This window comes from Leuciscus leuciscus (assembly GCF_965113295.1).
Source record: "Leuciscus leuciscus genome assembly, chromosome: 12".
NCBI lineage: Eukaryota > Metazoa > Chordata > Actinopteri > Cypriniformes > Leuciscidae > Leuciscus > Leuciscus leuciscus.
This window is the reverse complement of record NC_138736.1, coordinates 15069300-15084650: the sequence shown is the minus strand read 5'-3', so window position 1 is coordinate 15084650 and position 15351 is coordinate 15069300. Positions and strand designations below refer to the sequence as shown.

The window sequence follows — 15351 nt, the reverse complement described above, 5'->3', positions numbered from 1 at the left end:
TTCGCTTTATTTTCAGACTTTGATAGTTCTGATTGACACTGGTTTTGGGTACTTTTCTACACTCTTAAGGGTTCTTCCGTGGATCTTTGGAGAGAGATAACCACATACTTTCATCAAGAACTTTACATCAGTGTATTGATCATTGGATTCTTTAAAGCACTAGTTTTCCTAAAATGTTTTGCCATGTTGCCAAATTGTTCTTCTATATCAGGCTTTTTTTTTGTTTTTGTGACAGTAGATAAAATGTCCATGCTTCATAGGTTTAAATGCTGCTTATACATTTATGTGCTGTAATTGCTTTCACCATTTTATTTTTTTCTTCCTCACAATTTTAATTAAACTGTCTTGCAATTCACTTAAAAAGATTACTTTAATTCAATATATATATATATATATATATTTTTTTTTTTTTTTTAAGTACAAACATCCCAGGCAATTTCTAAATTAAAATGAAGACATGTATGATAATTATATAAAACTGTGATTTGAAATAATTTTAGATGTAACAGAATGCCGTTGCTTGACGTTTCATGTCAAATACACAAAAAGAAAAAACTGACAACAGAGTAGAGAAAGTGAAAAAATACATTTTTAGACATTCAATAACGATTGATTCTCATGACACATTGAGAAATAAACAGTTCAGTGTCAAAAGCAGACAGGTGCATGCAAAGTAGCGAAAAAAAAAAATCACAAAGACAAAAAATGAAACCACAAGGATGTCAGAACGGATGAAAGATGCTCGCAGCAGGGGAGTGGAAAGCAGGACAAAGAAAACAGTGACAGTAAGGCAACCTGTCACTATTGAGAATCTTCAGTGCCGAGAAACACACACACACACACACACACACACACACACACACACACACACACACACACACACACACACACACACACACACACACACACACACACACACACATGTAATGAGAGTCCCCAAACCCATAAACAGTTTAAAAACTGCATTAAACACACTGCATAAAAAAACAAAAACAAAAAAACACAATCATTGCATGTAGCATTTAATATAACAATAGCATAAGGCTCTCAAATGATTTGATTACAGCATATTTGCTGTTTTTAAGCAATTTAAAGATGACAGAGTTTAAAAAGCATTAAAACAAAGCATACTACTACAGCGCAGTAACACTTGTACGGTTTGATCTGAGGTGTTGTAAACCTTGGTTAAACACGTCTGTGTACCACGAAACTCAAATGAAAATACATTCATTTTCACACATGAAATACTCTTGGTTACATCTCCACAGTTAAAATGTAGCCTACACCCTGTCCCTGAGAAAATAAAATAAATTCATAATAAACGTAAAAATATACTCAGCATATGTTATGAAAAGTGCAAAGGCCATATCAACAGAACGTTCCCTCTGAAATGTACATAAATAATAAAATAGCATTATTACATTATATACTACAATTCAAAAAACGTGATAAAACACTTTGGCTAATTCATGTGCAAAAAGAAAAATAGAGGAGGGACCGCAGAATCATTGATGCTGCATATTGTCTTTTTAACCACATGATCTACACACTAACACTAACTAGTTTAGATGTTTCTTCTGTAGAGGACTACAGGATTTATTTAGGCCAATTCCTGTAAACACGTTGCGCTTCAGGTTCTATCGTCCCGAAGTCAATGGGTTTTTGGTTAAATGCCAGAAACGAGGTCTTTGGTGAACACAAGCTCAAGATATTTTCATGTTTTAATCTACGACATAAAATAGATCACACTAATCCCTCTTGTGATTTTTTTAAAGCTTTCACTTGTCTATCTCTGTAGTCCCATTTAGACACTTGTCTAACAAGTGTCGAAATGTGTCTAACAAGTGTCTAAATGGGACTAGAGACTGTCGGGAACATTAAACATCATCAGCCGAAGAGATTAACTCATTTACTCACGTTGTGTTCATAATCTTGTTCTTACAAACTTTCTTAACTCGAAGACAAAAAGAGTTAACTGAAGCTTAATGGCGTTGACGTTGAAATCATGCAACCACTGTGTAGTTCGTTTATACCTTACATTTAGATTTTTACTTCTGCAGATTACATTTAGTCTTCAAAAGTTAATTTGTGATGATTATCATGATGAACAATACGAGCAAGAATCATAAACCTTTGTTGGTCACAGAGCTTATTTCTGCAATAATCCAAAAGCGAATAAATAAAATCGTATTGGGTTTTTGTCGAGGGAACCAGGGTGATTTATGTCACTGCAGCACTCTATTAAAACAACAAAGTGCATTGCTTAACAAGAAATTCTCTTCCACTTATATAGGCCTAATAAACAATCCAATCCTGTTTGATATGATGGGGAATCCATCATATCATATATGAGATTAAGTTTTTGATATGAGTCTTTGATATGAGTTTTTGATGAGTTATGGCCCGTCTCTGACTGAATTGGTGAATGCTGTTTTATGTCATGTCCTGTGAAGCCTTGGCTTTACTGATGGGGCAGCAGTAAGGTGAATCCTGTTCGACTCTTCTTGAAGTCTGCGATGGTCTGGCCGGGTTTGGTCTCTACGGTGATACTCTTAGGTTTGGCGCTCATATGTACCTGGACTGCTGAGGAGCACACTTTCACTGGCAGAGGGGTGTTCTTCACTCTGCAATAAACAGATGACATGACATAATTACTCTTGATTCTAGACAATGTGCTGAATACATCCCCAAAATAGCTTGTGACAGCTCTCACAGCTCCCTGTGGCCTATAAAAAGCAGGCAAAGATTTGCACTCAAGTTGTGTTTCTGCTTGGTTTTTAGTGGTTCATGATGAGAATCCAATGTAGGAGCTTTATTATGGGTTCAGTATGTTACACAGCTGTACAAATACAGTGACTCAACCCTGCCACATTAAACAATAAACCAACTCATCACTCCAGATGCCTTAATAAAATGGTCTCTGATAATAGATATTACATATGACAATTAAGTTGTAAACGTACACTACCATTCAAATGTTTAGGGTTGGTAAGATTTTCTAAAATGTTTTTGTCTCTTATGTTCACCAATGCTGCATTTATTTAGTCAAAAATGCAATAAAAATAAATAGTAATATTGTGAACTATTATTAGTTTAAAATAACAGCATTTATTTGAAATATAATTTTTTTTGCCATCAAGAGTTTCATGACAGAACTTTGTATTTATTTACTTGCAAAAAACAAAACTTTTGAATGGTAGTGTACTAAAAATAATCCTTCACAAAATGTACATTTTATGAAATGTAGAACTAACTTCTTATGCTATATGACAAAAATGACAAATAATTATGTATGCAATACATAAAAGAAAAGAAAAGCTAAAGTATATGTATTGTAGCTAATTACACCAGAAACATTGTTTTAAAGACATCCAGGATTTATCAGGCTATTATATAAGTGGTCCAGAGGCAGTAAAGTGGGGCTCAAAAAGTTTCATTTGATGGAGTCAAAAATAATGTTCTATGTAGGACAGAAAAGATGAGAAGGGACACCTTCGCTGTCTGATCCTGTCCCTGTTCCCTAAACGCACAGACGTCTCACTTCCTCAGAGTATTTAAAAATGATCACTAATTCTCAGAGTGAAGAGACAGCTATGGCACACAAAGTCTCTTTTATTCAGATGTCTATAAAACACAAATGAAATGGTGCATAAATGCACATCAATTTAATATGCTAAATTATCAAGGGGCCATATTACACACTTTTGTAGCATTTCATCTTTTCTACTTACTTTCCAAATCCACTTATAACTTTTTTTGCACCCATGTTGAGCTCTCTCTCTCTGATCTCAGAATTAAACAGGCTGTTTTTGATATTGTACCTTTAAGACTTCTACAAGTAAATGACCTCTGATATCCTTGTGTAACGGTGTAGTTTGAAATGTTGTTCAATTTGATGAATGCTGCGAAGTTATTTTACTAATCAATAAGGTAGAAAAGGCAATAATATATTGTGAATTTGGTCACAGCTGAAAGGTGTGACATCATACATTCCCATTCAGAATTTTGGGGTTGGTAAGATGTAATATGTTAAAGGAAGTCTCTAATGCTCACCAAGGCTGCATTTATTTGATCAAAAATACAGTAAAATTTTAATATTGTGCAAAAGCTGAATTTTCAGCAGCCATTACTTCAGTCTTGAGTGTTGATTTGCTGCTCAAGAAACATTACTTAACATTACCAATGTTGAAAACAGTTGCGCTGCTTAATATTTTTGTAGAAACAGTGATGCTTTTCCCCCCTCAGGATTCTTTGATGAATAAAAAGTTCAAAAGGACAGCATTCATTTGAAATAGAAATGTCACATTTGTTCTCAAGTCACTTGCTGAATAAATAAATAAATATATATATATATATATTTTTTTTTTTCAAATACAGATCCCAACTTTTGAACAGTAATGTATCATAACCATGCTGATTTTTGGAATTACTAATTTTGCAGCTTACATTTTTGCTAAATGAACACGTACAAAATATTTTTTTTAAATCCTATTTTCCATGATAAGCTTCCTTTAAAAATGGATTATATTTAGTTTTTGGTCTTTTTTAAACATATATTCCTGGTTGGCACCTACTATAGCATGGAGCAGAATCAGATGGTCTCAGGTTTTCGGTTTCCTACCCACTGCAAACCATGTGAACAACTCAAACTTCAACAGGTGGACGGCAACTCGCCATGAAAAAGCTGGTTGTGGGTCATGCAACTTATCACTTCTCTTGTTCCCTTTCCACTCAGCTGTTCCCATCAGGGCTCAAAGCCATGCTCTGCACCCACCCATCAACCCACTGACCTGCTAATTCACCAACTCACCGAAAGAAGGTCAGAGAAACATGGCACTGGAGGGCATTAACCGCTATAAATCTATGATAAGATTTAAGTTAAAGAAACAGTTTACACCCCACCCCAAAAATGAAAACTGTGTCATCATTCTGTCATGAAGAAAAGCTGTTTGTATAGAAAAGCTGTATAAAGCCAGATTTACCACAGCTTGTGCCAGCGCAAACCCTCTGTCAGGATTCATTAAAGATGTGCAGTGAAAAATGAGCTAAGAAAAGGCGTGGACAGTTATTTTTGCGACTGACCTTATCGCATATGCATTTGTAGGAGTTTCCCTTTCAAACACAACATTTACGGGACAAGCGCATTAAAATAAATTAGCAAGCAACTTGATTTACTAATGTGGTTTGCGGTAGTCAATTTACTGGTATTTGCACCATTAATACAGAAAAAAAGCATCTGCATCCGAAACTGCATACTTCCTTGTAGGTGAAAAACAGTATGCGTCAAAAGAAGTATGTCCGAGTTCATAGTGCTCATAAAAGAGTAGGCAGAAAGTACCTGGATGACCTACCACTTCCGACGAGATTCTGAAGTGACTGTGAATCTGGCCCTTAAAGCTATAGTTTAGCCAAAAATGAAAATTCTGTCAGCTTTTACTTTCAGCTTTTTTCCAAAAACATAAGACTTTGCTTAATTTTCGAAACACAAATTAAAGGGATACTCCACTTTAAAATGAAAATTCTGTCATCATATACTCACCCTCATGTTGTTTCAAAGTGGAGTATCCCTTTAAGATATTTTTAATGAAACCTGAGAGGTTTTGGTCCCTCCATTCAAAGTCCGGGTAACCAAAACATAAAATGGTTATGTTCTATAAACAAAAAACAGCATATTGGATTGGAATGTGGTAGTAAATGATGACAGAATTTAAATGTCTAGGTGAACTACTCCTGAGCGAGTCATTTACTATTGGCTTAGACCAGTTGCATAAGTGATGCAGAACTTTTCGCAATTCCTCTAAAAACTTTGGGAGTTGTAGGTTACCTAAATGGTGCAGGTTTGCGATTGAGTTGCCCTGTTTTTTCCAGGGACATGGCGTCCAAACCAATGAAAAGATGATGCAGTTGGGCTGCATTATTTATTGCCATGGAAACCATACGACAGAACTGGGACGCAGCAGCAACTCCGTATGTTTCTCGTGTGCCCCGCCTTCCTTCCTCCATGAGAACTTATTTTATTTCGCGTTTCTGTCACATGTGACTGTACATCTCCATGTCATTAAAGTGAATCATTGACAACTCTTGTTTTGGGCCATGCCTGAAAAAAACACTTCATTACACATTCTAGTGCCTTCCAGATCCGTTATTCCTGCAAGCCGGTCCCTAAGAGTGGAAACCAACTCAAGAATACACATGCAACCACGGCAGTCTGCGTCCCCGGGGCTCGGCTGTCACCGCGCATACATTTTGTTTACCATCACACCTTGAGTTTGGGCCCCCGTGGGCTCTGACTGCGTGCGTTTGTTTGCAGTCTCCTCCTAATGGCTTGTTGAGAACATCACCAGCAAAAGCAATGTAGCAACGTAACAATGTTCCCATTCAGATACAACGTTCAATTTTGCATTATTTTTGTTTTTGTCCTTGTTCTCTTAAAAATAAAGGTTCCAAAAGGCGTTTTTTTGCAGCTGTGCCATAGAACCCTCAATGGTTCCGAAAGAACCATTCAGAGAACATTTCTTAAAATAATCATTTTCTTCTCAGTGTGAAAAAGATTTTAATAATCTAAAGAACCTTTTTTCATTATTAAGAACCTTTTGTGCAATGGAAAGGTTCCATGGATGTTAAATGTTCTTCGTGGAACCATAGATGCCAAAAAATAACCTTTATTTTTAAGAGTGTATGGTGATGAAATTGGTCACTTTAGATTAGGGTCCAGTTCTCACTATTAACTAACTATTAACTATGACTTTTGCCTCAATAAACTCCTAATTACTGCTTATTAATAGTTATTAAGGTAGTTCTTAAGTTTAGGAATTGGGATTAAAGGATGTAGAATATGATCTTGCAGAATAAGGCATTAATATGTGCTTTATAAGTACTAAAAAACAGCCAATATCCTAGTAATATGCATGTTAATAAGCAACTAGTTATTAGTGAGAATTGGACCCTAAACTAAAGTGTTACCAACTTTTATTCAGCAAGGACACATTCAATTGATCAATAGTGACAGTAAATTCATTTTGAATGTTACAAAATATTTATATTTTAAAAAATATATACTATATATATACATATATATAAATATATACTTTCTATTTTTCAAAGAATCCCTAAAAAAGTTATTTTCTTTTTACATTCTTTTAAATCACAATAATATTTTACTATACTACTGTTTTTTTTTAACTGCATTTATGATCCAATAAATGCATCCTCGTAAGCATAAGAGACTTCGTAAAAAAATATTGGAAAATCTTACCAATGCCAAACTTTTGAACAGTAGTGTAAATATAATATAAAATATAATAATAGTGTAAATATAATGCTTGTTGGTGAAGACTCACCATGACATAGCGTTATTAATAAACCATAAAGTGACAGAGAAAGTGCAAAGGCGTCTGAGGTCAGTGGAATCTCTCTTCCACCTTTCACTGTCACTTTTAGTCAGTTAGTTTCATCCTGAACTAAACAAACTTCTGCATCTTTGTTGCTAAAACCATTCTCAGCAATATCAGTAAACACAAAATCACTTCTTTCTCTCTCTCTCTCAAACTGTCAGCCATTTTCCCAAAGGCAAAGTGTCTCAGGGCAGGAGCTGAGAATGCACATCTGTCAACAACGAGACAGAAGTGACAAACTCTCTCAGAGAGACAAAAGGTGGAAGATAGATAGATACAAAAAGACTACAGGGACAGATATTAGATTGATAGAGAGAGAGAGAGAGAGAGAGAGAGAGAGAGAGAGAGAGAGAGAGAGAGAGAGAGAGAGAGAGAGAGAGAGAGAATGAAAGGACAGGAAATAATTACAGGTTTTCAGGAACTGAAACGAAGGACAATGTCAGGCTAGTTCGAGCCCAAATCTTAGATTAGCCATAAAACCACGTATCTTTTTAGAGAAAATTTTTTTATGTGAAAGCCTGCTCCTCTTTTCAGATTTTAGACTTATTAAATAAGTCGAATAACGTTTGTCGAATAATGGAAACCTATTAAATCATTATTCTTGCAATTTTGAAAATCACACATTTCACCTTTAAATGTAAATGTGAGTAGTCTATTATACTCACCAAGGCTGCATTTATTTGATCAGAAATACAGTAAAACTTGTAATATTATAGAATACAGTTAAAATTAAAATAATGTTTTTTCTATTTTAATACATTATAAAATATAATTTATTCCTGTGATTTCAAAGATTAACTTTCAGCTGCCGTAAGTTACGCCAGTCTTCAGTGTCACATGATCCTTCATAAATAATTCTAATATGCTGATTTGGTGCGCAAGAAACATTAATTTTCTTATTTTTATCAATGTTGAAAACAGTTGAGCTGCTTAATATTTTTATGGAAACCATAATAAAATAATTTCAGGATTCTTTGATGAATAGAAAGTATAGTTGAAATAGATTTTTTTTGCAACAATGTAAATGTATTTACTGTCACTTTTGATTATAATTTAATTCACCTGCATTGAATAAAAGCATTGATTTATGTAAAAATAAATCTTATTGTTTGAATGGTAGTCTATGCTAATAGGTAATAAGAGAATACTCACTTTTTGCTAAACTATCCAAGTCAATTACAACCTGAAATCTACAGTGTATACAATATAGTATAATTATGACAATATAGTTGTACTGCATACAACTCTACTTATTTATACCAAAATTGAGTGCAATAACCTACTCTATAATCATAATTATTGTAGGGAGAGAATACCAAAGTTTCATATAAACAGGCTGGTGTTTTTTTCTTTCTATAATGCAGCTCTTTGTGAGCGCAAACTTAAAGCCTTCAGGGCCCTCTAACAAAACACAGCAGTCATAAGACACCAGGAGGGACCATTACAAGTCCACAGATTAAAGCCCACTTAAAACACACTCAGCCAAATACACAATTAAACATGTACACACTCCTCCATCTCCACTACTCCCCATCATCTCTCCTGCAATCCTAATTAGCACTTCCTCAGCTGCTTGGCAACTATCGTCGGGGTAACAGCAGCCAGCATCTGTGTCCCACAGAGGTGTGGAGGAACAGGCTGTTTTTCTGACTGTGAGTGTGGAAAAAGCAGGCTAAACTGCTGGGCCAAAACACATGCTGATGTGATGTGACAAATGACAACATCATTATCAACAAAAAAAGAATTAAAGGTAAAATTCACTCAAAAAAAAAAAAGAAAAAGAAAAAAGAATTCTGCCATTATTTGACTTTATGCGAGGAACTAATTTAAATTTAAATCATTATTCACTGAAATCTGCAGCCTACCCTTGTTGCTCACAAATATCATATGCACTTTTACATACAGTATTTGTACTTTCATTCAGACATTCATTTGGTGTCACTGACGTCAAACATGGTGGAAAACATTTTGAGAGTGTGAATATCCAGAAATAAGAATGAAATAAGAATGAAAAAGAGAAAGGTTTTCAGTTGGGCGGCACGATTAATCAAAATAAAACGGAAAACGCAATATGGCTTAGTGCAATTATCAAAATGCAAAAGCTGCAAAACGCTGTGTGTTTCAGAGTGAAGCGCTGCACTGTGTTCATTTACACAAGAACAGCCCAGTATCCTCTGGTGTTTACAGCGTCTCGGTTCACAGTTAATGCTGGTTTGGGTCGCTTCAACATGCATTTGGAAATGCAACATGGACCAACAATCTTCCCAAACTTGTAATGAGAAGCAGGAATCAACAAAAGACAAGCTTTAAGGGCTTACTGCAGTTTTTACAATAGTAATATTTCTTATTGTGGTTTTATTTAGGATTTTTTATAGCTGTTTTAAAGCAAATTTTTAATTTTTTGTAATATTTTTTTTTTAAAGGACAACAGTAGTTTTTAGAATAAAATCATAATTAGAATTTCCAGTCATAGTTTTCAATGAATAATAAATGATTAAATTTAATCTGTTCCTCCTATAAAATGTATCATATGACAACTGCTAATCACTTTATGCTTCATTGTATGGATTACTCATTGTAAGCAACATTACAATTTTAAATGGAAGATATACAGGTTCAGAACGACATGAGGGTGAGTTAATAATGACCATTTTCATTTTTAGATGAATTATCCCTTTAAATCCACTCAAACTATTGCTGCTCTACTGACTCTCTCATCAGCATTAAGTGCAATGCTTTGTTATTATGTGGAATTATAGTTCTACATTGATGGATTTTAAAATCTATTAGCTAAACTTGAGGATGGAATTTATTCAGCAAGTATTCAATAAATCAAGACTTAATGAATGCAGCAACACCTTGTGTAACGGTGATATAATCATAGTTCATCACATAGATTACTTCTAGTCTGATTAAGCCTCTGACACTAAAAGCACATCTTGGGAATGAAGGACGAGATAAGCTGCTCATCAACTCAACCTGAGAAGATAGTTCCCTTATTGATACACAGCATCACACCATTGGAGGATTACGCAACAGGCTTTTCCTTCCTATGGGAGGGCAACACACAGACACACACACACAACAGGGATGATGTCACGCATGGCAACAATAGAGCTGATTATTCTGGTCATAATGTCTGCAGATGACACAAACACAAACAATCGCAGTTAACCCTGCGGAGAAGCACAAACACACACTCAAGGACACACAACAGAACAAATGGTGTTTTGAGGACAGTTCATCTACACCACCATTCAAAAGTTTGGGGTCAGTTAGCGCTTTTATTTATTTATAAATACTTCTATTCAGAAAGGATTTAAAATTGATCAAAAGTGATAATAAAGACATTTACAATGTTACAAAAGATTTGTACTGTAAATAAATGCTGTTCTTTTGAACTTATTTAATCAAAGAATCCTAAAACTGTATCACAGATAAAAGACAATATATATATATATATATAATAAAATAAATGATTAAGCTGTTTTCAGCAATGACAATAATAAATGTTTCTTGAGCAGCAAATCATATTTGAATGATTTCTGAAGGATCATGTGACATTGAAGACTGGAGTAATGATGCTGAAAATTCAGCTTTGACATTTTAAAATATATTCAAATAGAAAACAGTAATATTTAACAATATTACGGTATTTACTGTATTTTTTTAAATGCAGCCTTGGTGAGGATAAGATATTTATTTGAAAAACATCTCAAAACTTTTGAATGGTAGATTGCCATTTAAGGTAAAGTGTGTAATTTGTTTTCCAAAACTGCAAAAATAATGACATAATAGGTTTTCAAACACTTATTTCTTCAACAAACATAAGTGCCTTGAATCAACTACTGTAATCAACAGTAAGTTCACATGATGAAATGAGAGAAGATGTTTAACTGCATCAATCAGTCATAGTCTTGAAATTCAGTAGATGCATAAAATAACGAAACAGTTCTGGTAAAATAAGAAAATGTTCTTCTCAAATGTATCTAATGAAAGTCACAATGACCTACCAATGGAAAAACATAATTTCCCCCATAATTTGCAGTTAGACTGGATTGATTAAACCTGGGAAAAGCTTTTAAGCCTTTAGCACTGCCCACAGGCAGCTCTGTTAACTGTTAAAGAGTGAAGAATTGGTGAACAGATCAACAAACGACCAATATTACAATGCTTATATTCATAGTTATACCTTATTATAGTACACTCTACATCAGTGGTACCTCAATGGTGCACATTTTTGATGTCTCTAACACACATATGTGAGGTCTTGGAGACTTCAGTAGCAAGCTGATGAATTGAATCGGGTATAGATTAGGAAGACATCTAAACTGTGCAGAGCTGGGTTCCTTCAGGGCCAGGGTTGGGAACCACTGCTCTATAATATTTAAAGAAATAACTAGGTCGTTATTATTATAATGTTATTGCCATGGCAATTATTACCATTATTAAAATGATTCATATGAATATGCAATTGATTTTAATGTGTATTCGAAGTTGTGATTACTAGTTACATATTTGTCAGGCTATAAAGATATATTTATATACCAAAATAGTAATGTGTACAGCACTGTAAATTAATTTCATTGCATTTTATTTATGCCACATTTGTCTTCTTTAAATTGTATTACGGTATGATATAAGAATAATGATATAAGAATGATGAAGTCACTATGAAATTAAAATTGACAAATTCTTGTTTATTAAATATTGCAGTATTTATTATAAATGATTTATCCATCTAACCACTTTTTTTAATTTTTTTTTATCATGGGCCCTGGTAACCTTTAATCAAAATAACTACCCCTCCCTCTTGCAGCGTCATCTTTTCCCTTCTCTGATGATGTGTTTACTGGCACTAGGTCGGACCACCTGCCAATTACAGCAATAGCAAACACAATGATCTAATGATCCAATCAATTCCTGATGGACAAGATCAAGTCTTACATTTTTTCTTGTTCGAGAAGCCGTTTCACTCGGATAAACTGTACATCACACTAGGGAAGAAAAGACTATCGCACCTTCAAGTATCGAACCCCACTATTGAAAAACAATCACTCAACAAATATTTATATTTATAACAAGGGCTTGACATTAACACCCGCCAATCCGCAAAATCCAGGTGGATTTCAGCAGTGGCGTGTAACGCAGTCACTCCTACAAGCCACTTTGGCGGGTTGAATTTGATATAATATACATTTTTCAATCGTAGTCTTTTAAAAAGAGTTCTGAAATAATAAACTAAGTGCAATGTATAGTGTTGTCAAAAATATAGATTTTTCTATACATATCGATACTGAAATATCTGAAACACTCCCAATACTCTCATATTCCGCAGTATAGATACATGATAGCAGCTGCGCTTACTCGCTCTCTCATCTCTCCGACAGCGAACTTTCACACCCGCCTCCTCTCACTCACTCGTTTCATTTGCTCCGCCTCCTGATGAATATTGTTGCTGTTACAGGGCCTGAATTTGATTGCACGTATTGTGCATAATTGTACGCATCCCAAAGTGTGCGCACATAAAGCCAAATATATTGGCTATATAAAACAGTATAATGGGTCTGTGTGTCAGGTCTTAAAGTGACAGCAGCCTAATTTACCGTTTGCTGCATTATGAGATGATATTAAAAATATCTATATGACATGGAATATCCCATGGAATCTATGTCAAAATTGTGGCCAGTGAAAATGCGGAGTGGCTATTAACTTTGGAAAACCACTAGCCACTAGCTGGTGAGCAAAAAAGTTAATGTCAAGCCCTGTTTATAATAACGTTCCTCTATACCTGAGACTATACCGCTGATGAAAGCAGCCATCATCATCATCATCTCATACTAATACTTTAAATTCTGGTCTCCATTTCTGTAACCCTACTATACTGCTTGTTAAAGTTGATCTATTTAGGTGAAAGAAAATTCACAACTGGTAATTTTTGGAGGGTGGTTAAGAAGACAAACAATCTCTGCTAACCCCTTTGGCTCCAGAAGCTCTCACAGTCTCACACGCCAGAGCTACAAAAAGCTCCAACCTAACACTGCCTTTGGCCAAGCCGTCACCAACACACACACACACACACACACACACACACACACACACACACACACACACACACACACACACACACACACACACACACACACACACACACACACACACACACACACACACACACACACACACACACACACACACACACACACACACACACACACACAGCTGTCTCAGCAGATGGCCAAAAAGGAGTTTAAACTACCCAACAAACACACACACACACACACACATCCACACTGGCGCTGCCTTTCCATAAACAAACACACATGGCACAGTCATAATGTTGACTGCTTAAGAAGTCAGGTGAGGGTGCATGACCCAGAGGAAAGGTCACAGAGTTTAAAGAGGCATCATAACAGAAATGAATCACTGTTTGAATTGAGATGCAGACAAGATCTCTCAACATGCATGCAAAGCAGAATGTGGAATGTAAATTCATTACATTTTTACGAACTATATCCCAATTCATGTGAGAGGTTTCATCAAACTTAATGGACGATGTTCATAGTTAATGTGATTCTCTACAACACCTGTGGTTACTCTGATAGGACACTTGTGTGAACTTGACTTCATCCACTAAAAATCACCCTGAGACCAGCAAGTTAAAAGTTTTGGTTAAATACTTTTTGAAATGTTTCTAAAGTTCATACATATTTTGTGTACCCATTTGCCTATATTACTCCTACAGGTCTTGGCACATTTGTCTGTTCTCTTAAAATTGAGTTGTAGATGAAAGCTAATGAGGAACATGTTCATGTAATCCTGTCAGTCACAAAGCTTTTATTGTCACTTTTGTGACAAATCATCTGTGATTTCTCCAACACCCCAACACTTACATCTATATTCATTTCCATTAATATTTGAATATGAAATATTGTATAATCGTTATTAAGTAGTCTGGGGGAAGATGTGGAGCGCACTCTTCATCAAGCAAATGATGTCTACCTTCATTTCACTCAATGATTACATGAATAAGTGAAATAGCATTAGGATGTAAACTGTGAGATGTCTAACGGATTCATTGTTATGAAAATGATGTTTTATACCGTATGCATTAATACTAATCAAAACCTTTGTTTATTTTTCAGTTTCACAAATGTTTTAAATGTACAACAGAATTAAGTACCGAAATCCACTGCCATATTTTACATTATAGAAATGTTGGTCCGAAATGCATTGAAATAATAAAGCCATTAAAATTTTTTGTAATTTTACAGAATTTTTATTTTTTTTAAATTGGTTAAGTGTAAGTTATCTTACCTTATACTGTAACTGAATAATGAAAAACAAGTAGTATGTAATGAAATATGTAAAAATCGTAATGTGTATTAAATGCAATTTTCTGGTTTTGGAAGTAAAATCTATGAATAGTCATCTAATTTACTGTGAAAGGATACTCCCAGAAGTCCCTGCATGACTTCTGTTATTCTTTTAAAAACAGTACTTATCTGTAATGTACATTATGGTGTTTTGTGTTACATTTTCTGTTGTTTAGTGAATGTTTATTGCATTATTTTAGTGTTTCTATATACCATAAAATTAACAGGATATTTTTACTGTGAAGACACAATGTCAACGATCTTGGGTCTTTTTAAACATATGCACTTCACCTCTAATTATTCGTATAATATTCCTACTTTTTATCTGGTTATATATTGGGGTAGGACTATGCTAGTTTGGAGGAATGTTGTTTCCTACTTATGGATACTTTCTATCAAGGGCTGGCGAAGGTTATTTTTACATCTGTTCAACTGAAACCTCACATATGCTTTAAATGAAGATAAGTCCATCTTGTCTTCTTTTTGTGCTTATGCTTGTGACGTTTATGAAAATGGAAAAATCCAACATATTTTATAAAGCAATGGAAGTCGTACTGGGTGCTGTCTCTCAGCTGTGGTCT

General features: G+C 34.7%; 1 protein-coding gene across 1 annotated transcript in view; it reads right to left on the bottom strand.

The window, feature by feature from the left end:
* Positions 1-1001: 1001 nt before the first annotated feature.
* The window catches only part of myo1g (myosin IG), a 48352-nt gene continuing 34002 nt past the window's right edge, over positions 1002-15351 (bottom strand). Inside the window, exon 22 of the mRNA XM_082186364.1 lies at positions 1002-2624. Coding sequence (XP_082042490.1) covers positions 2462-2624 — 163 coding nt within the window. The 3' untranslated portion in view covers positions 1002-2461. The remainder of the gene's footprint in view (positions 2625-15351) is intronic.